This window comes from Mesocricetus auratus, unplaced genomic scaffold, assembly GCF_017639785.1.
Source record: "Mesocricetus auratus isolate SY011 unplaced genomic scaffold, BCM_Maur_2.0 Super-Scaffold_15014, whole genome shotgun sequence".
Lineage (NCBI taxonomy): Eukaryota > Metazoa > Chordata > Mammalia > Rodentia > Cricetidae > Mesocricetus > Mesocricetus auratus.
This window is the reverse complement of record NW_024429186.1, coordinates 18,891,874-18,914,938: the sequence shown is the minus strand read 5'-3', so window position 1 is coordinate 18,914,938 and position 23,065 is coordinate 18,891,874. Positions and strand designations below refer to the sequence as shown.

Sequence of the window (23,065 nt, the reverse complement as noted above, 5' to 3'; positions counted from 1 at the left end):
AGGAGATGGAGACTAGTCAGAGAAAGAACCATCTCCACCACTGCCTCAGTCAGTAATCAGAGACCATATAAGTATTCTGAACAGTTGCCCCAGCAAGCATGGGTAAATCTAGCAGCCAGGAAAAGACACCTAGTCACAAAGGTAAATCAAACTAGCTAGACCCTTCCACACCCTTCAGAGCCCCAGTCACACAGAATTCCACATGGAAAGTATGACACACACAATACCAGAGATGAGTCAGTAACTGGCCGTGAGGGGTGTGGGGTTCAGACAAGGGAATTCTGGAAGGAACATGAGTCCCACACAGCAGGAAGAACACAATGACTTAAACTGTCTGAGTAACTGAAATTAACATGCCTCCATCAACAGAAACACACACACACACACACACACACACACACACACATGACATTCAAAAGAGGAGAAACCATATCCATCTAAGTTGGAAGGTGTACTAACAGTATCTCCTGCTATATCTTATCTTTCATTGTAGTTTTATTGGTACTTTTCTATTTCACTGATTCTAGTTTTCTTTCTGTTGCTGACAGAAAGAACACTAAGGGAAAAAGGGAGTTTGTTCAGCTTACAAATCCAGGTCATGGTCCATCACTATGGGAAAAGGCCAGGCCAGAATGTGAAGCAGCCAGCCTCCGCCACAGTCAAGAGCAGGGAGAATGAAAGCCTCTGTGTCCCCTGTGCGCAGCTCGTCCTCCACTTACACAGTCCAGGATTCCCAAACGCAGTGGGCCGGGTCTTCTCACCTCAATACAGTCGAGACAACCCCCCCAGACATGCCACATGCCAGTCTGACTTAGACAAGCCCTCACTGAGAGTCTCTTCCCAGGAGGTTCTAGACTGGGTCGGGTTGATGATTAAAACCACCATACTTGTTCTGTTTTGGCTTACACCTTGTCTGAACATAACTTCCAGGGCTTGTCCATCACATGGCTTTTCTGAGTACCCTTTGTTTCTCTGTACCTACATTTCCTCTACTATTTATCATGTTTCTAACCCACATATTAACACTCTCCCACCTCTAGGCCATACGTTAACACTTTCCCTCTATTTATATTTTATCCTCTCATTCCCCCTTTCCCAACTCTCATTTTACCACTTAATTACTAATACTCCAGCTTAAAAATATTAAGCACTATTAACAACCTATTTCCCAAACAGTTCCCCAGAGATTCTGTTTCCGAAGCAAGTTAACAGAGTACCGTCAAATCATTATATCTGTTACTGGTTGCTTACATTCACAGACAGCTTAAGTAACTAATATCTTAGCATATACAGCACTGTGTGTGAGCCTTCACTCCCACTTTGTGTTAAAGGAGTGACTTTTTAAAAATTGACTATTACTATATTTCTATCTCCATCAGTCATGGTTGTTTCTGAAGACAGCATTGTACCCTGCATACCCAGTGGTCTTAACTACTGAGATATACCCGCAGTCCAATGGAGATGTTTAGATGGGTCTGCACAAAATCTGTAGATTGCCTTTGCTAGCATACCCATTTTCACTGTTGATTCTGCCAACCCATGAGAATGCGAGATGTTTCTACCTTTTAGCTTCGTTTTCAGTTTCTTCAGTGTTTTAAAATGTGTGCTGGAGAAGTCTTTTGTTTTCCTGGTTAGATCTATCTGAGTTTTGTGTTAATTCTCTGGTTTCAAGGCCAGCATGACTGGGACTGCTTTCCTGACTTCTTTCTGAGCATGTCCACTAGAGGGGAATTACTGATCCTTGTCTTTTTTTTTTTTTTTTTTTTTTTTGGTTTTTACGAGACAGGGTTTCTCTGTATTGTTTTGGAGGCTGTCCTGGAACTCGTTCTGTAGACCAGGCTGGCCTCGAACTCACAGAGATCCGCCTGCCTCTGCCTCCCGTGTGCCACCACCGCCCGGCAATCCTTGTCCTTTGATTATATATCCTGCTAATTTGCTGAATGACTGTCATTTTTAAGAGTTTCTGAGTCTTTAAGGTCTCTTATGATCTACAAATTAGCATAATTTGACTTGTTTCCTATTTGTATCCCTTTCAGTTCTTTCTCTAAGCTTTAAATGACCACACTGAGTAAGAGGAGAGAATGTGAATATGTAACTTTTTGGGTATATACCTAAAGGACTCCAAATTAACATACCACAGAAATACCTACATGCGATGGCTATTCTTGGTTGTCAACCTGAACATGTCTAGAGTTAACTAAAATAAAAAATGGAGGGCCCATCTGCGAGGGATTTCTGTTTACTTGACAGTAGGAAGATCCACTTCTAATCCAGATCTTAAATCAGGCACAGGCACAGGCACATGTACATGTACACACACACACCACACACACACACCTTTAATCTAGGCCACACCTTCTACTGGAAACCCATATAAGGACATGAAGGAAGGAAGCCTTTCTCTTTGCCTGCTTGCCCTCTTCTTGCTAGCAAGTGCATTCCTTCACTTGCATTAGTGCCTACTTGTTCAGGAATCCAGTATCAACTGAAGACCAGCTGAGACATTCAGCCTTGTGGACTCAGCAACTTCTAGATTCTTAAGACAGTTAGCCATTGTTGGATTAGTTGGACCACAGCCAGTAAATCATTCTAATATTAAGGGGGGAGAGCCATTCATTCTATAAGTTGTTACTCTAGAGAACCCTGACTAATAGACTAAGTGTAATGTTTCTTGCAGCACTATTTACAATCACAGAGTTATGCCACTGCCCTACATGTCCACCAAGAGAACAATGGACAAAGAAAAGAAAATGTGTATAACATATGTTACTGGTAAATACACAACCCCCCCAAAGTCTTAAGAGCTTTTGACTTGTTTGTAAAACCGAGGAATAAACAACCACACACAGCCACACAAATTTAGAACAATAGGCAAAAGTCATGAAAAATGCTTCCTGAGGATATGATAAACAAATGTCCCTTAATACAGGACATGATGCTCAGCTTCTGCAATAGTTTTATTCTGCCATGAAAGAATAAAATTATGTTGTCAGCTAGAAAATGGGTACAACTAGAGACTACTCCATTACAAGAAAGCAGTCAGACATAGAAGGCACAGGTCTTTAATCCCAGCACTCGGGAGGCAGAGGCAGGCGGAGCTCTGTGAGTTCGAGACCAGCCTAGTCTACAAGAGTTAGTTCCAGGACATCCTCCAAAGCCACACAGGGAAACCCTGTCTCGAAAAAACTAAAAACCAAAACAAAAAACAGAAAGACTAATTTTCTCTTATTTGAAGATCTAATAATTCCTTAGATGCATAACCTCCCAACACACACACACACACACACACACACACACACACACACACACACAGTGAACAATAGCAAAAAGAATATTAAGAGAAGGAAGGAGATGAAGGTGAGATGGGTAGCCGTGAAGCTATAGGAAAGGAACGGAAAAACAGTAAATATGGTCAAAGTATAGAATTCACTTGAAAGAAATTATCTTTATGAAACCCAGCATAACGTATAATGAATCAACATCAGTAGGGGAAAAATGGTAGCAAGCATGTGAGGAAAGAGAATCCTTTGTCACTGCTGGTGAAAATGCAAACTGGGACAGCCACCACAGAAAGAAGCACAGACTTCTTAAAGCCTGAAACTAGAATTACCGCATGACTGGGCTATAGAGCTCCTGGGTCCTCCAGAGATGCTTGCACATCCCTGTTTACTGCTCACTACTAGCAATACTTAAGAAATGGAACTAGCCTAGATGTCCATCACAAGATGAACGCACAAAGAAAATTTAACACACAATGGAATTTTATTCAGCCATAGAGAAAAATGAAATAGTGGCATTTGCAGGAAACAAATGGAACTCCATGCTAAGTGAAATATGACAAACTCAGAACAACAAATTCTCTCAAATATGGAACTCAGATTTTTTATGTGGGGGTGGGGGCTACATACAGGTCATAAAAACTGGAAAAAGAACCATGAGAGAGAATGAAGAAATCCTAAGCACAGAAGAGAGGAATTAAGAAGAGAAAGTTAAAGAATATGTGTGACATAAAAGCAGATGGTGGTTGTTAGGTGAGGAAGAGAACCAGCAAGAGGGCACAGGGAAGATAAGGAAAGAGGACAAAATGTGCGTGAAAATCCTAGAATGAAGCCCATTATTCTGTATAACAAATTTTTCTTAAAATTTTAAAGCTTTTCTTTTGAATAATGAGAAGCAAAGGTGTGTTTAAATACAACACACAATCTATCTTAATTACATTGTTCTTATTTTAGTTTTGTGAATGTCTACTAGAAATATTAGCTTTCACGTTACCAGAAGTGTTGGGATTTACTGAAGACATCACAGAATCCGCTTCTATCTGGAAAAGAGAAAGGTTGGGAGGATGTGAAATTTTATCAGATGCCTCAAAGTACAAGTTCTGAATCCCTGGGGTATGGGAGGACACGTACTTTATGGGAAGCCAACTTTATTGAACCCAGTAGACAATAACCTCACTTGACATCATGAAGGTCATTTTTCTCACTCGTTAACATCCACAGCAGATGCTAATCTGCCATAATGTCCCCAAAACATTATTCCACTGATCAATAGCTTAAATAGATGAAATCAATTTGGCTGTCTTACATAAATTCTAGCCTAAATGTAACTTTTCTGTTTTATAAAACAACAACAAAAAGCAGTTGTTACAATAGCTTTATTCTCCCATTTTCCTGATGCTAAAAGTACCCCGAGGCAGGTGTGGTGGTTCACACCTATAATCCCAGCACTTGAGAGACTGAGGCAGGAAGGGAGAGACTGAGCCTGCATGAGCTACACAGTAAAAACTATCTGGAAAATACTGTGATATAATAAAAGAGTAATGCATGATCAGTGCAGAAACTGAAGAGTATAAATTACAAAGAAGACATTTTAAAATTCAGCAGATACCACTGTTAACAGTGAGGTCTAGTCTAGCCTTTTGCTTGTTTTTGCCTAAGCAACATAAAGTACACTTCATGTGAAGTTCTGGGGCCTGCTTTAAGTAAATATTAACATAGAAGCATTTCCCTCCCATTGGAAACTGAGTCTTGATGGCAATTGACAATTTTTTTTTCTGGTGCCAGTCTTGAATCTTCCATTATCTTGAGTCCCCACATTTCCCTGGCCTCCTCGTGTCCCTTCCAAATGGTTCCCAGTCCATCTTTGCCATGAATTCCCTGCCTATCTTTAAATGCATGCTCCCCCAAATCTCTTTCCTTGGTGTGGTGGGATTCACACAGAAGCTTCCTGCAGAATGCCATTCGGTCTTAGAATCTGAGATACCCTTTATAAACTAAGCCTCAAATCTGCCTCCAGCCTCCATCTTTCTACCCAAACGAGGTTCCTATATTTAAGAGGTAAAAACCCCAAAATCCCATGCAGTACCTAACAATCAAACGTACAGGGAACACCTCAGCCTCAGCTGACTACTCTGAACCCATGCCCATCTACGGTCCCTCCTACTTGGCGATGCCGACACTCTTTCCCTGCCAGCATAGCCTGTCTTACTGCCACAAAGGGCTCTTAGATGCTTCGCAGGACATTAGCCAAGCTTCTCTAGTCTAAATCACACCTATATAGCTGCCCCCACCTTGCCCCTCTTTCTATTTGTAAAATATCTTCTCTGTCTTCATGTCTATCAGCTTTCTAAGATCTACACAAAAAAACAGAAATTGCTTCAAAGCAGAAACGGTGTTTACATCTTTACATCCCCAGCAACTAGCAAGCACTCTTTTTTTTTTTTTTTTTTTTTTGGTTTTTCGAGACAGGGTTTCTCTGTGGCTTTGGAAGCTGTCCTGGAACTCACTTTGTAGACCAGGCTGGCCTCGAACTCACAGAGATCCGCCTGCCTCTGCCTCCCGAGTGCTGGGATTAAAGGAGTGCGCCACCAACGCCCGGCCTGCGCCACCAACGCCCGGCCGCAAGCACTCTTATTAGACTTAATAAATTTCATTCTGCAAACATCAATGTATAAATGACTTACTATTTAAGTTCTTTGTGAAATGCTATTGTAGTGTGATGGTTGTTTAAAATAACAATTCATAGTTAATTCTTCAAAATCACATTCTCTGTGATAAGAACTTTTTACATTTCTCATTTAATTTGCTGACTTACAATCAGTGTTTTATTTGTTCAAACACAGTATTATTACAAAATTTAAACTATAAGATGGTATACATTGGAGACTGGAGAGATGGCCCAGTGGTAAAGCACATGGGCTGCTCTTACAAAGGGACCTGGGTTCAATTCCCAGCACCTACATGGCAGCTGTAATTTCAGTTCCGGGGGATCCAACGTCCTCACACAGACATACATGTAAGCAAAACACCAATGTACATAAAATAAAGATAATTTTTTAAAAGAAGCTACACATGGAGCATTTCCTCTCTGATAAAAAGCTTATTGTATATATGGTTGGCAGATGTATAGGTGATTTGCTATGATCCTGCTTGATTGTTTACTGACCTGTAACCAGTTACATATGCCATTTGCCAAAAAATAAAATGTAAGGACCAGTAAGGTGTCTCAGCAGGTAAAAAGCACTTTCTGTCATGCCTGGTGACCTGAGTTATCCCGGGGACTCACATAGTTGAAGAAAAGAACAGACTCCCATAAGTTGTCCTCTGATCTCCGCAGACTCCCCCACATATACCCACTCACACAGATAATTCTTTAAAAAATAAAAAATGTAAACTCTCAATGCAAACTATAAGTCATTAGATTTCATCAAGTGCATGTACATGACCACACCGCTGTACTTGTCATTTAATTTTTCACATATTCTACAGTTAAAATAGACTCCAGGGGAATAAAAAGCAAAATGAGATAAGTTATCTTTCCAAGTGATCCAAGTTAAATACAACGCTTTAAAACATTCAGCCTTTCCAGGTCATCTGCCTTGGAACTCCAGCGTGAAATGATTGCAGGTTCGCGGGGCAGCTGCAATTTCAGAGCCCATCCAGGCTAGCACTCTGAACTCATAACTTGCGGTTCAGGAGCTGAGCAACTCCAACCTTCGGAATCCCACAAGCTGTCTGCAAAGTGTGTGTGTGTGTGTGTGTGTGTGTGTGTGTGTGTGTGTGTGTGTGTGTGTGTGGTGGGGGCACAGAATATATTTACTGTGGTGTTGTAGTGCACTCAAGCATATGGAAGAGTAAACAAGTGTGATACCATAGAGTCCCTGGCTACACTGACTCCTGAGGAACAGGAGAGCCCTAGCTGTCAGTTCTGGGGAAAGGGAGAACATTCTAGGCAGAGAAGTGCTGCTTCTGCTTGATGGTTGCAGTTTACTCTTTTCAATTTGGACAGTGTCTCTATTCTGCTTAGTTCCGGTTCGGCAGCTTAACAAGAATGGATCGGTCTCTTGACTGCTTGTAACAGGCAAGCAGAACAGCACAAAGACGGGTAAGCAGGAAACTGTCTACTAAAATAGGACATTGTGGGTCAGCTGTGGTCCGATCACCATGGAGGTGCGCAGCCCTTTCTGGAGAGTAGCAGCCACAATGTTTCAAATGCACCCTCCACAAAGCAGTGTAGAAAGAAGGTAAGAATCAGAGGAAGTTGGGGTGGTGAGATGTCATGCTGATTTCTGAGCAAGACATGATTTCTGCACTCTTGAATTCACCACAGCTGTGATTACCTGTACAAGACTGGGCCTGTCAACACTCTGCCAGGGAAGGGGGGAGAGGCTCATGGGACCCCACCCTCCCTGATTATTTATTTATACAGAGTTAACAGTTGGCAAGGAAAGAGAGAGACATTTTCTTCAGTAGTGTAGACCCTGGTAAGGCACTCATATCCTTGTAAACAAACTCTTAACCAATGTTCCCATAAATAACCCTAATGAAACTCACTGGGCCTCTCTCTCTCTCTCTCTCTCTCAGAAAAAAAGGCAATAAAAAATCAAATGGATATATCCTGAGTCTTAGCTTACCAACTAGATTTCTATGAATTTTGTTATTTTTGTTTGTCATTGTCTTAAAATGTTATCTAATCATATAGTACAAATTGGCCTTGAACTCCTGATCTCTCTGCCTCAGGCTCCCAAATACTGCAATTACATATTCACTATATATATATATATGTATATATATATGTGTGTGTGTATGTACATATGTATGTATATCTATATATTCCACAAAGACATAAACTCTGTGTTGTGTGTGTTTAGACGTAAAAGGATGCTCACTTCAACAATGCTTGCAGGAACTGAAATTAATTCAAACAACAACAAAAGGTAAATGAGCTAAAGAGACTACTATGCAACTATTTTTTTTAGGTGACAATGGTGTGTGCTTTGGAGTTGTTGCAAATATGACATGTTAAATGAATGTTAAAATAAAACAAGTATGCAACTAATATTTTCAATAGAAGGCTATGACTACACATGTATGTAGAATAATACAGAAGAAACTGGTTATCTCCTGGTAGGTGGGACCCTAGTCTAGTGGAAAGAAAAGGGATTTTGTAGACTGTATGGATGCATTACTTTTAACCATTAAAGAAAACCACCAGAAACTCTACTACACATATCAGCTAGTAGGTGAATTCTTCCTATTACAACACCACTCCGCCTCCCTGCCTATCCTCTGCCATCCCATATTTCTTACTAAATTTAGGAGACTCGAGATGTTTTGTAGGCTCCATTGGCACAGATCTCCAATTCATACCCGAGTTGGACCTTTCGGGAGCGGACATTAAACACTGGAGACATCTTAGGAAGGGCTTATAAATCAGTAATTTGCTCTCCAGATGTCAGAAAGAAGTCCCATCCAGTTTTCTTAGGACTCATTTCTATAGCATTATCTACCCCATCCAAAGACGGGAGAAAAGAGAGGAAAGAAGATTAAAGAGAAGGAAAAGAAGGGGGGGAAGAGATAAAATTCTAACCTTGGAGGGTTTGTATCCAAACAGCATTACAATAGCAACCTTAAAGTCCTCCCGGCTCAAGTGGCCTTTGCTGTCTTCGTCACATGCTTTAAATACCTAAGGAATATTAGGCACTGACAATTAGCCAGAAACCAGAAGCACAAGCATCTAAAACTCGATCTGGCTGTAATCTTTCATTACCCTAGTTTTAAATCTCAAGCAACACAAATGTTGAGATAAGGTCGTCTCTCTGGCCCCCACCCCCAAAGTTAAGCGTCTTGATCTCTACACTAACAAATCAATTTCTCTAAGCCACTGAAATAAACCACGCAAAAGCTCAGTCCTGGGATTCGGAAGGTGATGCAAAGAGGGTGGGTGCGGTGGGCATGGAAGTAATCAGAGTCCTGCAGCTATGACTTGGCTTTAAGCAAGGTTCTTTTCAGAGCCGATTAGAACCCAAGATAGGTGACAAAAGTGGCCCTGGTCAAAGTGAGTCTGAACTCGGGTAGCTCTCCTACACCTACTTCCACCCATTTCCTGCGTTCCGAGGCGCTAGTTTCGCGTGCCTGCGGCCTGGCTCCTGCCACTGACGGGAACATCGCCACCAACAAGCACACCGAGAGCGCCCAGAGCAACCCGGGCAGCTCAGCTTCTCCAGGGAGAGCACCAACAGCCCGCCGCGGCCACGCCCACCACCGCTGGGACTCAACTTCGCCGCGCAACTCCAACGTCCCCTCCCATTGGCCAGCCCCCGAGCCACGGGTGTTGATTTCGTAATGTCATTGGTCGAAGGCGCTGTTTAACATAGGGGAGGCTATCAAGGCCCGCCCCCAGCGCTTAGTTCTATCCCTCCTCAGTTTTCTTGTCTCCTTCAACTCCGTTGAGGGAGATCCGGTGACTCTAGGTTTCTTTTCTAACGTCTTCTGATTGCTTTCAGGTTTTCTTCCAAACTTGCAATAACTCACTTTGGTCATTTTTGACCCACGTCTTTTCTAGAATTTGCAGGAGACACAAGAAGAATGTGAAGCGCACACACACACACACACACACACACACACACACACACACACACACACACACACACAGAAACTCCAAGGTACACTTCTAAATCAAGTCATTGCACGGCGTTCTCAGGGCAGCCACTATGCTTATTTTCGCTCTCTTAGTAACCCTAGCATTTAACTCTGTCTAGGACAATTAAACGAAATGTGACCCGTTAGAGTGTTTGCATAGAATTTGCAACCCTCGGGAAGCAATGAGGCTGATTCAAGGAAGGACACAAGAATCCCACAGCGTGGACTAAAGCGCCGTTTTCCAGGCTGGCTTAGACTCCTCTACCCTTCTGGCAGATCGCTGAGATTGACAAGAACACGCCCGTTTCAAAGGAGAGTCGTTAGAAGCTCTGAGTTTTATGGGAAATCATTTAGATACCCTGCGGAGAGCGAGGAGCTGAGTTTCCCGTGGCTCGCACTCTTCCCTTTTCTAGGTCTCACGTGAATGGGGCGGTCTTTAGGACCCAGCGGCGTGCTTCCGGAAGTGGAAGCTGCCCGACGGCTGGGCCGCGGGGCCGGCGGGTTTGAACCACGCGCATGCGCGGGCGCGCCGCGGGGGCGGGGTCTCGGCGGCGGAGGACTGGCGGGTCAGGTAGGTGTCTGCGGCTGTGGGCGCCGTCTCGGGGCGGTCTCTGGCGGCGGCGGTAACTCTGCGCCCGCCCTCCTCATGGCGGCTCGCCGGCGGCTGAGATCCGATGGGGTAGTTGGCAGGCCTGCAGGGCTCGGGGCGGACCTCGAGGAGAGCGTCGAGGCCGGGGACCTTGGGCACGGTCCCCTTCTCCTGGAGCCCGGGATCCTGCAGCCTTTGCCCCCGGGGCGCTCTGCAAAGGCGAGGGGCTCCCCACGGGGCAGGCTCTGAACCTCCCTCCCCTCAGTTTCCACACCAGGGGGACGACCGTGAAATAGGGCTTGTCTGTACCCTTGGAGTTGTGTCTGGGCAGAGCTGAGCGCCCGGGAAAGTTGACAGCTTCACGATTTGCTTTCTCCATGGCGATCACCTTAAGCAGCCGGTACCCTCGCTCTTCGGAAGCGTCTTTATTGCCACGTGTCCACAGAATTGTACGGGATATACGCATTTTAAAAGGTTAATTGGGCCAAGGCACTCCTTCTAAAACACAGAGTGGGAGACCCATTGTTTTTCGAATAAAATTCGGCTTTTGACAGCTTGACCTCTCTTTCCCATTCCTTTCTTTCTGGGCCAATCCTATATTACAGTTAGAATCCCTGTTACCACCTCCTGGCCCATTGCAAGTTAGGTTCCATCTGTCTGGAATGGTGTTCACCTGTCTTTCAGCCCGCTGATTTCTTTTCCTCGTCGGGTCTCACATGCTGCCCCAGAAATGATTCCAAAGAAAGGTTATCCCTGTAAAATGGAATGAGCATCTAATCATCTTGACTTGTAGATTTTTTAAAATGTGTTAATTTGTGCCTTTCTCCCTGAAATTAAACTTGCCTAGGATAGAAGCTATATGTTGTTAACTCTTTATTCTCAGTTCTTAATTCTGCTTGCTACTGGACTCAGAGGCAGGACCTCCATGGAGGAGTCTGGTGTCCAGCTAGGTCTCAAAGGTTTGAGGAGCAGTGTGTAAACTAGTGGAAATATCCCACAGGGTCTGCTCAGCTGGGGGTAGAGAAAGCGAAGTTCTGCATCAACTTTGTGTGTGTGTGTGTGTGTGTGTGTGTGTGTGTGTGTGTGTGTGTGTGTGTGCGCGCGCGCAAGTTGAGTGCCTCCCAGACTCTTGCTCTCTGCCCCATTCTGTTGAATCAGGGTCTCTTACTGAACTGCTTGTCTCTGCCACAATGTTGGAGTTACAGGTACAGGAGTCATTTTGGGCTTGATGGGGATTGCAGACCCTCTTACCCACTGAGCCAAATCTCATGAACTTTTTTTTGTAAGTCTCTGAAGACAGTCTGAGTTACTGTCTAGTGAAAGAATTTCATAAGATTTGTTTTTCATCTTGGTGCACTGCTTGCCAAGTTGCATTGCCTCCCCTGCCTCCCTAGCTTTTATTTATTCTCTTTATACATATGCTTTTATCTGCTTAATATTTAATTGGATCCACTCCTATGTAAATACTGTCTTTTACAAAGTAGACTTTATCTTGCCGTTGTAGCTGATTTCTGCTGACAGGGAAACAAGTGTTACAGGTGCTTGTAGAAGAGCCCAGGGCCCACCACTGTAATTCAAAAGCACAAATGCAAAGCATCTTTTCCACACTACAGCTTTCCCCTTGATTTAAGCTGAGACTGAATTGGGACGGGAAGGGAGGGGCAGGTCCCAGCTGCCTCCACTAGAGGAAACTCTGCTGCTCTGAATCTGTGCTGGGACTTGGATAGGAAGAGGGTACCTGTCTTGTCAGCCTCGTTCTTTGTCATCACTTACTGCAGCCCTGACTTTGCCCTTCTGCTATCCTGGGCACCGCCTGGTAAACCACAGAGAGAAAATCACTGGGAGTCTGTCAGGCTGGGCCTTGGGAGCTTTTGAGAGGTTTCTAAAGGAACCTGGTCCTGCATGGGGGAGCAGTAAAATGTGACGCTGACCAGATCCAGTCCTCCCGAATTAGAAGTCATTTCCTGCATGATGGTGACATTTACATCACAGCAGCCCCTCTTCAGCAGGCCAAGGACCTTGTTTTCATAATGAGGTTGGTAACCTGGTGGACAGAATGACAAGGTACAATTTCATTAGTGTGTCACAAAGGGTATTGCCCGCAGTGGTAAACAGCCCTCCAGCATAGTACTGAATGTCAGCAATCTCCAAACTTCAACTGCATGTAGTGTTTTGATTTCTGAGAAATGTCTTTTTCAAAGATTTGTTTGTTTTATTTACCATCTTGTTCTATGCAATTGGTAGGGATGTCAACCCCCCCCACACACACACCAGCCATCGTGTGGTTCTAGAAAATGTAGACAACACTAAAACCCCGAGAAACTGTCCACAGAGTTTGGAATCTCTAGAGAGACTCTACTGACAGTTCTCAAGGTCCAAGATTCCGATTTATTGATACAGGCCGTGGTCTTTGTGTCTACCTGGGGAAGACTTTGGTGAACATCTCTTTGGATTCTGCAAACTGTGCTCCTTGCAGCAACCAACATGTAAATGATAAAGATCAGCATGGTGTGTGTGCAAGGATGGGACAAATTTGTGAACTTACTCATATATTGGAAAGGGAGAAAAGACCGAGGGTTGGTGGTACACACCTATAACCCCAGCACCGGAGCTGGGGCAGGAAGGGTAGGTGTTCACAGCAAATCTGGGTGGCGGGGAGCTAACAGGAATCTATAAACAGCTCCTTTCTCAGGCTGGAAGCAGAACCATTTCTCACAGCAGTTCTGAAACTTGCTCATTGTTTTAAGAAGGAGACTCAACGTAGAGAGAAAGTTCCAGTATTTAATTTATTTAACTTCATTTTTTATTTTGAGCAGTCCTGGGGATGGAGTCCCCAGCTACTTCTAAGTACTTTTAAGGGTTTTGGTTTTGTTTTTAGGTGTGAGTATGTGTGTTTGCATTTGTGTATTGTTCATGTTTCTTTGATGGTATGCATGTGCATATGGAGGCCAGAAGACAGCGTCATTCCTCAGTCTGCCTTTATTTGTTTGGAGTTTTTAAATTTTAATTAAAATTTTAAATTAGCACTGAATGTTGATGGCGCACGCCTTTGATACCTGTTCTCGGGAAGCAGAGGCAGGTGAATCTCTGAGTTCGAGACCAGTCTGGTCTACAAGAGCTAGTTTTAAGACAGCCTCCAAAGCCACAGAGAAATCCTGTCTTGGAAAAAGATATTTTTAAATTAGTATGCAAAGTATCATGTCATTTGCAAAGTGTGTTTTTAGTAGATCAGCCCTGCCCCATCCTGTCTCTGTGATTTCAGGTGTCTTTTTTACCCTCGTTTCCCGTGTTCCCTCAGCACCTCTTACCCTCTCTTCTACTCCTTTCTAGCTCTTAGGTTTTACCCACATTCACATCCATTTATACTCATACACACAAAGAAAACCTACATTCATGTGAGAGAGAACACATGGCTTTTGATTTTCTGAGTTTGAGTCACCTCATTTAATATAATATTGACCAGATCCGTCTACTTTCCGGAAATTTTCGTAATTTCATTTTTCTTTACAGCTGAGTAAAATGTCAGTGAGTGTGTGTGTGTGTGTGCGCGTGCGCGTGCGAGCGTGTTTGTGCCACACCTCCGTTCTCCATTCACCTACCGATGGGTGTCTAAGCCGGTTCCATTTCTTTTCTGTTGTCTGTAGAGGGGTGGATACAGGTGGTTTGGGTTTGTGGTTCTTGTTTTCTGACTGGTTGCTTTCACTGCCTTGCAACTCACCAGGGAGCCTAGCTAAACCGGCTAGCCACTGACCCCTGAGGGTCCACCTGTCCCTTGTAATCTCAAGTCTTTGCTACAGAAATAGATACATCTGACAACCCACCCAGGTTAAAGGCAGGGTGTCTAGACAGATGGCTCAGCAATTGAGTATGTACTACTCCTTAGAGATCTGAACTCGGTTCCCATCATCCGTGTAGGGGTAACTTACAACCACCTGTAACTAACTCTAGGGGGATCCAAAGCCGTCTTCTGGTTACCTGGGGTACCAACACTCATTGTAGACGCAGGCATTCACAAAATTAAAAAAAAAATAACTTAGTTTTGAAACAGTCTTGTTATGTAGCTCAGGCTTGCCTCAAACTTACTATATTATCCAAACTACCCACAAACTCAAGATCCTTTTGCCTCAGCCTTGAGATTACAGGTGTGAGCCACCACACCCAGACTGAGAAATTTTAATTCATAAGATCAAGCAGATCTTTCATCAGTCTGCTTAAGTAGTTCTGCTCTACAGTCTAGTATAAGGGGTGTGAGTTAAAATAAAAAGATACAGCAAGTTCAGAAACACCTGCATCTGAGCTCTTTTAAATAAAGTCTCCTGTTGCAAACATCCCTGTGCAGGGTACACCTATCACAGCTTGGTTAGCTGTGACAAGCTGGTTTCTTAAACCACATAGATCAGAAACTGTTTAGGAAAATCCCTAAGCTGGGTTCTCACAGCCTCTAGAAATGAGTTGGACACCAAAGAAAATAACACAAACCTTTTAGAAAGCAGACTCAAGTTCAAAAATACATACAGAGCCTGGGGTCATCTATTACTGCCGGAGCAGGTGACCTCGCCCACTCTGCAGCTCCCACACTTTGACTGTTGTGTTCAAAGCAGTTGAAGTTAAGTGTAACACTGAGCTATGAAGGATGCCTCATGCTCTCTGTAGAAGAGCTCCTTGAAAAGTGTAATTTACAGAAGAAACCTCGTGTGCAACAACTGGAATTAATTGAAGTTGGGTAAGGGAGAAATTGAGGAAAGTGACTGATACCTTAAAACTGTGTGTGTGTATATGTGTGTAATTTTTTTTTTTTTTTTGGTTTTACGAGACAGAGTTTCTCTGTGTTGTTTTGGAGGCTGTCGGTCCAGCCCAGCCTCGAACTCACAGAGATCCGCCTGCCTCTGCCTCCCGAGTGTGTGTGTAATTTTTAATATGTATTTACCTTTAAATGTGCATGTGTAATTCATCTGAAAAGCTAATGTAAGGTCAAGCTTTCCTACTTCTGAGGTTTTGGCATTTTTATTTTGGTGTTTTGGCTTTTTTCAGTTGGTGAGGGTTGCAAGTTCTTTGGAATACTGCTTTTTGTCTTTGTTTACCCCACTCACAGTGTATCTTCTTCAGCTATAAAACAAGCCTGCAGATGCCCAGACTACGGGAGCACATATTTCTGAATATTTATTTTAGTTTTCTTCAGAGTTCTGACCTAACCTGGCATTGCATGACGGAGCTGCTAGAAAGCCCACTTAGCCCTTTACTGTTTAGCTTGAATGCGTTTTGTAGCCAACACCAAAGGTACATCTAACCTATATTTTGCTCCTCTGAGAGCAAGAGAGTATAAATTAGACCGACTGTGTGATTTCAAAGCTGAAAGTGTTTGGCTTCAGTTCAAGTCCTGGCCTGCAGGTTTCAGTCGCTTGAGTCATGGCATGGCCAGTAAGATAATGGTCTGAAATGAGTTAGGTCTCATAGCAGTGCTTATAAATAGTACACACAGAAGTGGTCATTTGGTGTTCCTAGCAGAGGCTTGCCTAAGCTAATGCAGGCTCCTGGCTTCGGAGCTCCTGTAGACTTAGCTGTTCCTGAGGTCTTGTGGGCACTTACACGTGCATGAAGATAAAGTTGTAAATTCTTTTACTTTAAAAATTGGAGTGTGGGCCAGCAAGATGGCACAGTGAGTAAAAGCGCTTGCTGCCAAGCCTGACTTAATGTGTTCAATCCCTGGGACCCCCACATGGGGGGAGAGAAAGAACCAACTCCCTCAAGTTGTTTGCTGACCTCCATTTGTCCCCGTCTCCCCGATAAATAAGTATTTGTATTTGAGCTGGTAAATTGGTTCTGTGGGTAAAGTGCCTGCTACCAAGCCTGAGTCCAATCCCTGGGTTCCATGTGGTAGGAGAGAACAGACTCCGGCAAGTTGCCCTCTGACCTCCACGTCATGACACGTGCATACCACTCCCCCAGCATAGAGTATCCCTGTATACAACAGCAAGTAGAGTCATTCTTTTCATTAATGGTGAGCTTGCCTAGCAAGCACAAAGCCCTAAGTTCAGTACCCCCCCAAAAAAACAAAATAAATGAAAAATGAACATGATCAGAATGATTCTTAAGTTTCCTAAGATGGCCTTACCCTTAACTCCCTTCCTAGGGCTTCTAAGGCCAAGGTCTAGCTAGAAAGACAGCAGGAAGAAGGTGGTCGGGGTGCTTCCTTTAGTCAGCCCCACGTAAGAGATCCTGGCTTAGGTAAGTGGCTCAGCCTCTGTGCCAGAAGTCCTGCATGTAGTGCAGTCGCTCATCTGACTGGGAATTTGAGAGCTGTAAAGGTACGTTACCTACTGAGTAGGAAATAAAGTCTCCATCCTTCCTTTTCAGAAGTATAATGTCCCAGGAGAGCAGCTATGGGAAGTGGACAATATCCAGCAGTGATGACAGCGAGGATGAAAAGCCCAAGCCTGACAAGCCGTCAACATCCTCTCTCCCCCAGGCTGGGCAGGGAGCAGCGAAGGAGCCCGCGTACTCCTGCTCAGAGGCCCGCAAGGCCGCGCACAAGAGACAGCTCTCACCTGTGAAATTCAGCACCACAGACTCAGTGTTACCCCCCAAAAGGCAGAAGACTGATTCCACAGACGGTCTCGGCTGGTGTCTGTCCAGCAGCGATGATGAACAGCAGCCAGAGACAAAGCAGGGACAGCCTATGTACATGGTGGTTCAAGAGAAAAAACATGTCTCCTCACCCAACATGACAACTGCCCAGAAAGTCGTAGATCGCAGCCCTCCTGCCAGCCATAGGTCCCAAAAGGCAGACGATGAATACGAGACCTCAGGGGAAGGCCAGGACATCTGGGACATGCTGGATAAAGGGAACCCTTTCCAATTTTACCTCACTAGAGTCTCAGGGATTAAGGCAAAGTACAACTCCAAAGCCCTCCACATCAGGGGTAAGGACAAGGGCACCTAGGAGCTGCTACGCTTGGTAAAGCAAGAGGCACAGCTTAGAGTGGCCTTTAAGAGCCTGTCTTAACTACTGGTGGGAGGGTTGTTTACCCTGAGTGCGTGTGGCAGACAGGTGCCATCCCAAGGGTCCTTCTCAAGGCCCCTGCGGCTCAGCCCCTGGTAATGCTTGGCACGGTGCTTAGAATTGTTTAACTTTTCAAGTGAAGACTAAACCTGACTGGTAGCGCTAGTAAGTGCCAAAGCTTCATGGTGGTCCATATGGTCCCTGGGCCAGCAGCATCAGAATCACCTGGGCCTTGGAAATGCTGCTTCTCAGCTCTATCTTAGGTTCATCAAATCAAACTCTCGGGGGTCAGGGCCTATGCTTTCTCTAGGCTTCCAGGGAATAACAGTGCCTAGTGGTGTTGGAGAGCCTTGAGAGCCTGGTTCGGGTTCCTAGGAAAAGAAGCAAAAATGAGTACTGTTGTAAGCAGGTGGATGCTTTAGGTATGAGGCAGAGAATGGTCTCGTGGTTCTCTGCTTCCTGTGGAGGACCTGTGAAACATGGAGACTCAAAGGGCACAGATTCCCTTTTTGCCACACATCCCCTCTGGTTGACACAGCATGGGATGAGGATTCAGAACAGCAGATATGTGAAGTGAGCAGACATAATAAGCATTCTCTCGCATTATCGTTTTTCCAGTTGATATTCACAGCATAGATTATGATTATTCACTTGCTTGTGAGCCTAGCCTTTAACGACTGAGCCATCTCTCCAGCCCAATTATGTTCATTCTCAATGTAGTTTTTCCATACCAAATGCATGATCGTACCCTACATTTTCCTGTATACTGTGTAGATGTTGGTGGGTTTAATTCCGTAGTAGTAAGTGCAGCTCTACAAATTTGAGTATCTCTTATGTAGGTGCCCTGAAGTTGTATGAGATAGTTGCCAGTGGTTTTGCTTTGTCTGAGAGAGATTGACAGAGGAAACAGTGGAGTACGGAATGACTGCTCTATGTAATAAAGCAGTAACGACTTGCTGTCAGCACCGAGATTTAAGGAGGGGGGAGATGACATCATGAGGGTTTTACATATATTTTAATTGTCAGAACAGCCTAAAAAGATGATCGGATGTCCTTGGACATGTGACAGATCGACAGTTCAGAAAAGTTAAATCACTTACCCAAGGTCACAGAGCTGTTAAGTGGTAGAGCCACATTTGAGTCCAGTTCTTGGATCTAAATCCATGTTGTTTGATGTATCGTGCTAACACTAACTGTAATCGTAGGTTTTCTAGATCCTGTGGAGGACACCGGCCTTCCAGTGGACCCTGGAAAATGGGCAAAGTTTAAAAAGCTAGAGGTGTAGATGGGGGCCAGCTGGAAGATTGTATTGAAGCTTATCTCCTAACTCTGCTGGTCTCAAAATGAGGAGGAGCTTTCCTACTGGTCATTTTGTTCCTTCAAACTCTTTGTACCCCCACATCTCACCCAATGTCTAGAGGACAGGAAGCGCCCAGTGAACTAAGTCAAATAAGTGAACTAGCCCATTTCCTTCTCTGAGGCAACACAGTCGGCACCAGCAACCTAGAGCCAGGCATCCTGGGTCAAACCTTAGCTCTCTGACCCTTCTGAGATGCCCTTTATCCAAAAGGAAGAGTAGCACCTTACCTCATTCATCGAAAGTGCTAAGAGCAGTGTCTATCCCTAAGAAGTCCTATACAGATGCAAGGCGGTGGTGATCGTGGTGTAGTTAATGAACAGTGCCCTTTCTAATCTGTCCAAAGTCAGGCTTGAGGGGAACCAAGGGGATGACCTCAGAGGTGACCTAGGGTCCCAAGAATGAGAGTGTACTGTTCAGGAAGCGGGTTCTCTGAGGCTACAGGGGAGCACCATTGCAGATTCAGATGGTGCAGAAGGAGGTAAAGAGGTCCAGGAAGAACAGACGTCATGAATGATGCATCAGCAGAGTCCAGATTAAGCAGTCATCCGGGACTTAAGTTTTAGATTTTAGTTTACGTTCTACCTGGTCAAAGAATGTGACAAATATTAAGTCCTATAAGGAAATGTTTTCATTGGGTTTGCGGAATATTACAGTCTAGCCTTAGAGCTTTTTCAGTTTACTCTTTTGTTGATTGTCACTGCCATCGAAAAGGGTGGTGGTTATAGAGGGTTTTTTTTTTTTTATCTGAGAATCCATTTGTTTTTGTCTTTGTAGATATCTTATCCCCTCTGTTTGGGACACTTGTCTCTTCAGCTCAGGTGAGTTTATGGTAAGTTGTCTTTTCCTTGGGTGAGGAGGATATGAGACAGGAGATGGACTCCTCGGTCCTATACAGTGTCCCCTTAGCTGGCATCTGCCTGGAGCCTGGCTGTATTGTGAGATCCACACAAGGCAGTCTCTCACTTGGTCCCCATCAACATAGAGCATGGAGGCTACTAACAGAAAAGCACTCGATTCTTGCTCAGGCCGCAAGGACTGGCCAAGAAGTCCCTTCATATTCTTACGTGGAAGAGTCAGGAGGAAACCTCCAACCTTGTGGGATGCTGGTGCAGCCCCCTGGGGACGGGAGGGCGGCATGGTGAAGACTAAGTCAAGTGTGAGTTGCTTCAGACAATGGACGCTCTGCACTGACCAGAAAGGAGTGGGATTTGTGACTACTTGTGTGTGTGCCAGGGCTCTGGCTGCCCTGGGCTGTTCCCTCAGTGCTGACAAGTCATCCTAACGGTCGAGAAGCTCAGGACTAGTCAGAAAAGGGGCTGGGGGTGGGGATCTTGTTCCTGAAGCAAGCAGAGGCGCCACCCTCCTGTATGATGTGTCCTGATCTCTAGATAGAAAACAAAGGGGGTGTGTCTGTGCATCCTTTCTCTGCTAGACCTGAGCCCCTGGGCCCAGGATTGGCCATAAAGAAAGCACTATTGAACTAAATATGAACAAGTTAGAGTGTACCAGGCTAACTGATAAATTGTGCTAACAGGAAATGGCCTTTCCCAAAAGTCCTGGGATCTTTGTCTCTGATACCTCAGGGGAGTTTGTGAGCCAGGACTGTCAGAAATAATGTAATAACACCACCAACAGTACAAATGTTGCCAAAGTATGTGCAAATAATATCCTTAGAACCTATTTTGGGCATTTGGCTTCATTTATGCCAATTCCTTTAACCTAGTGCTCTTCAAGATGAAATCTGCAGCATAACTAACTAGGTTAATGAACACTGTAGCACATGGTTGCTTTGGAAATCCTGTTATCTTATGAACATATCTGTGGCTTACTTACTTTGCTTTTCCCCCGTCTAGTTTAACTACTGCTTTGACGTGGACTGGCTCATAAAGCAGTATCCTCCAGAATTCAGGTGAGTCCTGCCAGAGTGCAAAGAGTGTGGCAGATGTGAGCCTTGCACTTCTCAGACCAGCCACCCATCTCTCCATACTTCACCTGATATCATTGTAAACAGAAAACGCTTGTTTGGGGAGAACAGCATTTTATTCATTTAGTTAGTTATTGGGGTGTGTGTGTGTGTGTGTGTGTGTGTGTGTGTGTGTGTGTGTCTGTGTCTGTGTGTGTCTGTGTGTGTGTGTGTCTGTGTCTGTGTGTGTCTGTGTGTGTGTGTGTCTGTGTGTGTGTCTGTCTGTCTGTGTGTCTGTGTCTGTCTGTGTGTGTGTGTGTCTGTCTGTCTGTGTGTCTGTGTATGTGTGTGTGTCTGTCTGTGTGTGTGTCTGTGTGTGTGTGTCTGTCTGTGTGTCTGTGTGTGTGTCTGTGTGTGTGTGTCTGTCTGTCTGTGTGTCTGTGTGTGTGTCTGTCTGTCTGTGTGTCTGTGTGTGTGTGTGTCTGTGTGTGTGTGTGTGTCTGTGTGTCTGTGTGTGTGTGTGTCTGTGTGTGTGTGTGTGTGTCTGTGTGTCTGTGTGTGTGTGTGTCTGTGTGTGTGTGTGTCTGTGTGTGTGTGTGTGTCTGTGTGTGTGTCTGTCTGTCTGTGTGTCTGTGTGTGTGTTGTGTGTAGGCTTGAGTATTTATCTTCAGGAGCCATCTCCTCTCTCCTTTTGTATTGTATTTTATTCTATTTTTTGAGACAGGTTCTTTTGCTGGCCCAGCCTAGGGATCTACCTATATCTGCCTCCCAGCTGTGGATTACATGTGCACGCTACCATGCCTGGCATCTTTCACACTGGTTCTGTAAATCCAACTCAGGTCTTCATGTTTACAGTGCAAACACTTACAAACGAGTTACCGCCTCTGCTTAAGAACACTTTTTACCTATTTAGTCACACACAGTCTTTTCATAGACTTAGTATTTTCCACTCTGCCCTTTCCAGAATTAGAAAAGGACAAATTCCAACTCAAGTAACAAGACTTCACCGGTAATATTAATGTGAAGGAAACAGTCGTCTCTGTGTGGTATCTAGATGCGTATGTGTGCCCAAACCCGGACAGCATGCCACACTTGGCTCAGCACATCAGAGCTGTTCTTTCCCAATGGTCTTCATGTGCCAACCCAAATGATTCTTCCAGAACCGTATCTGAAGTTAAGAAAGGGGGCCATCCTTCACCCAAGCTGAGGTGCTGGTAGACTTCCAGTGCTCCCTCTGCCGTTCTTCAGCCTCCTGTGAAGCAATAAAGACCAAGTCACTGTAGCCATGCATGTGACACAGGGCCATTTGTGTTCATAACACAGATTTGTGCAGAATCCCCTGACAGCAAGTAGGAAGGAGGAAGACACAGCAAGAAGAAAGAATGCCAACTTCATCAAGACCTCGGTGCGTGTTAAGGCATCATTGCGGAAACTTCTGGCATTAGTGTAAAAGGTGGAGATTTCCTCAGCAGCTTTGCCATACTAGGGCTTACATTTGGTTGACTAAAAGAACATTTACTGTAGTTGCGTATTAACAGAAAACTCAAAATAACAGTAGCTTAGATTTAAAAAATGAAATTAAGTAAAATCTTTGCAGCCTGAACTCCAAATGGTAGCTGTCTGTTGTTTAGGTAGAGACTGCCAGGGATTTTTCTGTGACTTAGCTACCCACCTTTTCTGTCATTCTGTCCCACCATCCTGGGATTTGACTTGAGTCTTCAGAGTTACTTAATGGTCCAGAATGACAACCTAAGGTTCAGTCCACCTGTCTGTTTTCCACGCAGCAGAAAGGAGGAGAAGAAAGAGAGAACTAATATTCCATCCATGCCACTCTGAGCTGTTCTGACTGGTCCTGAGTCTCTTCCGTTTTGTGGAACAGAGTTCAGTCACGTGACACTAACCATCTCTAAGGCTGGATATGTGGTCTTCTAACTGAGCCCATCTTACCCTACATGAAATCAGGGTTTTGCTAAGGAAAGAGAGATGGGATATATGGGAGTAAGTTGTGCTTGCCTCCAGCTCTTCTCGGCAGTGTGTCCCTGAGCGTTAGACTGTTGCTTTCTGGTCTTTTCCCCTTTGCTTCTCAAGGACCTTGAAATCAGATGTTACCTTTCCACATTATTGACCGAGTGTGGGCTATAATTCCTTCAGTGGCTCTTGTGGGTTAAACTGACCGTTTGGATTCCTATACCTCAGCACCTCTGCGTGTAACTATATTTGTAGGTCAAGTCTTACAGAAATCATGAGTCAAGTTGAAATGAGCTCACTGGGGAGGACTAATCCAACAGGCTGG

General features: G+C 44.5%; 2 protein-coding genes across 3 annotated transcripts in view; one reads left to right on the top strand and one right to left on the bottom strand.

Annotated features, from left to right (window-relative positions):
- Positions 1-9,533, bottom strand: part of Efcab11 (EF-hand calcium binding domain 11) — a 160,526-nt gene extending 150,993 nt beyond the window's left edge. Inside the window, exons 1-3 of the mRNA XM_040742640.1 lie at positions 9,372-9,533; positions 8,869-8,964; positions 4,273-4,318 (exon numbers count right to left, since the gene is read on the bottom strand). Coding sequence (XP_040598574.1) covers positions 4,273-4,318; positions 8,869-8,964; positions 9,372-9,446 — 217 coding nt within the window. The 5' untranslated portion in view covers positions 9,447-9,533. The remainder of the gene's footprint in view (positions 1-4,272; positions 4,319-8,868; positions 8,965-9,371) is intronic.
- An 893-nt stretch (positions 9,534-10,426) lies between these two features.
- The window catches only part of Tdp1 (tyrosyl-DNA phosphodiesterase 1), a 74,325-nt gene continuing 61,686 nt past the window's right edge, over positions 10,427-23,065 (top strand). The window contains exons 1-4 of one of the 2 annotated variants that reach the window (XM_040742637.1): positions 10,427-10,491; positions 16,864-17,429; positions 19,644-19,687; positions 20,723-20,778. In XM_040742637.1, coding sequence (XP_040598571.1) covers positions 16,871-17,429; positions 19,644-19,687; positions 20,723-20,778 — 659 coding nt within the window. In that variant the 5' untranslated portion in view covers positions 10,427-10,491; positions 16,864-16,870. Of the gene's footprint in view, positions 10,492-16,863; positions 17,430-19,643; positions 19,688-20,722; positions 20,779-23,065 lie in introns of those variants that run through there. The other variant, XM_040742639.1, reaches the window with a different exon arrangement.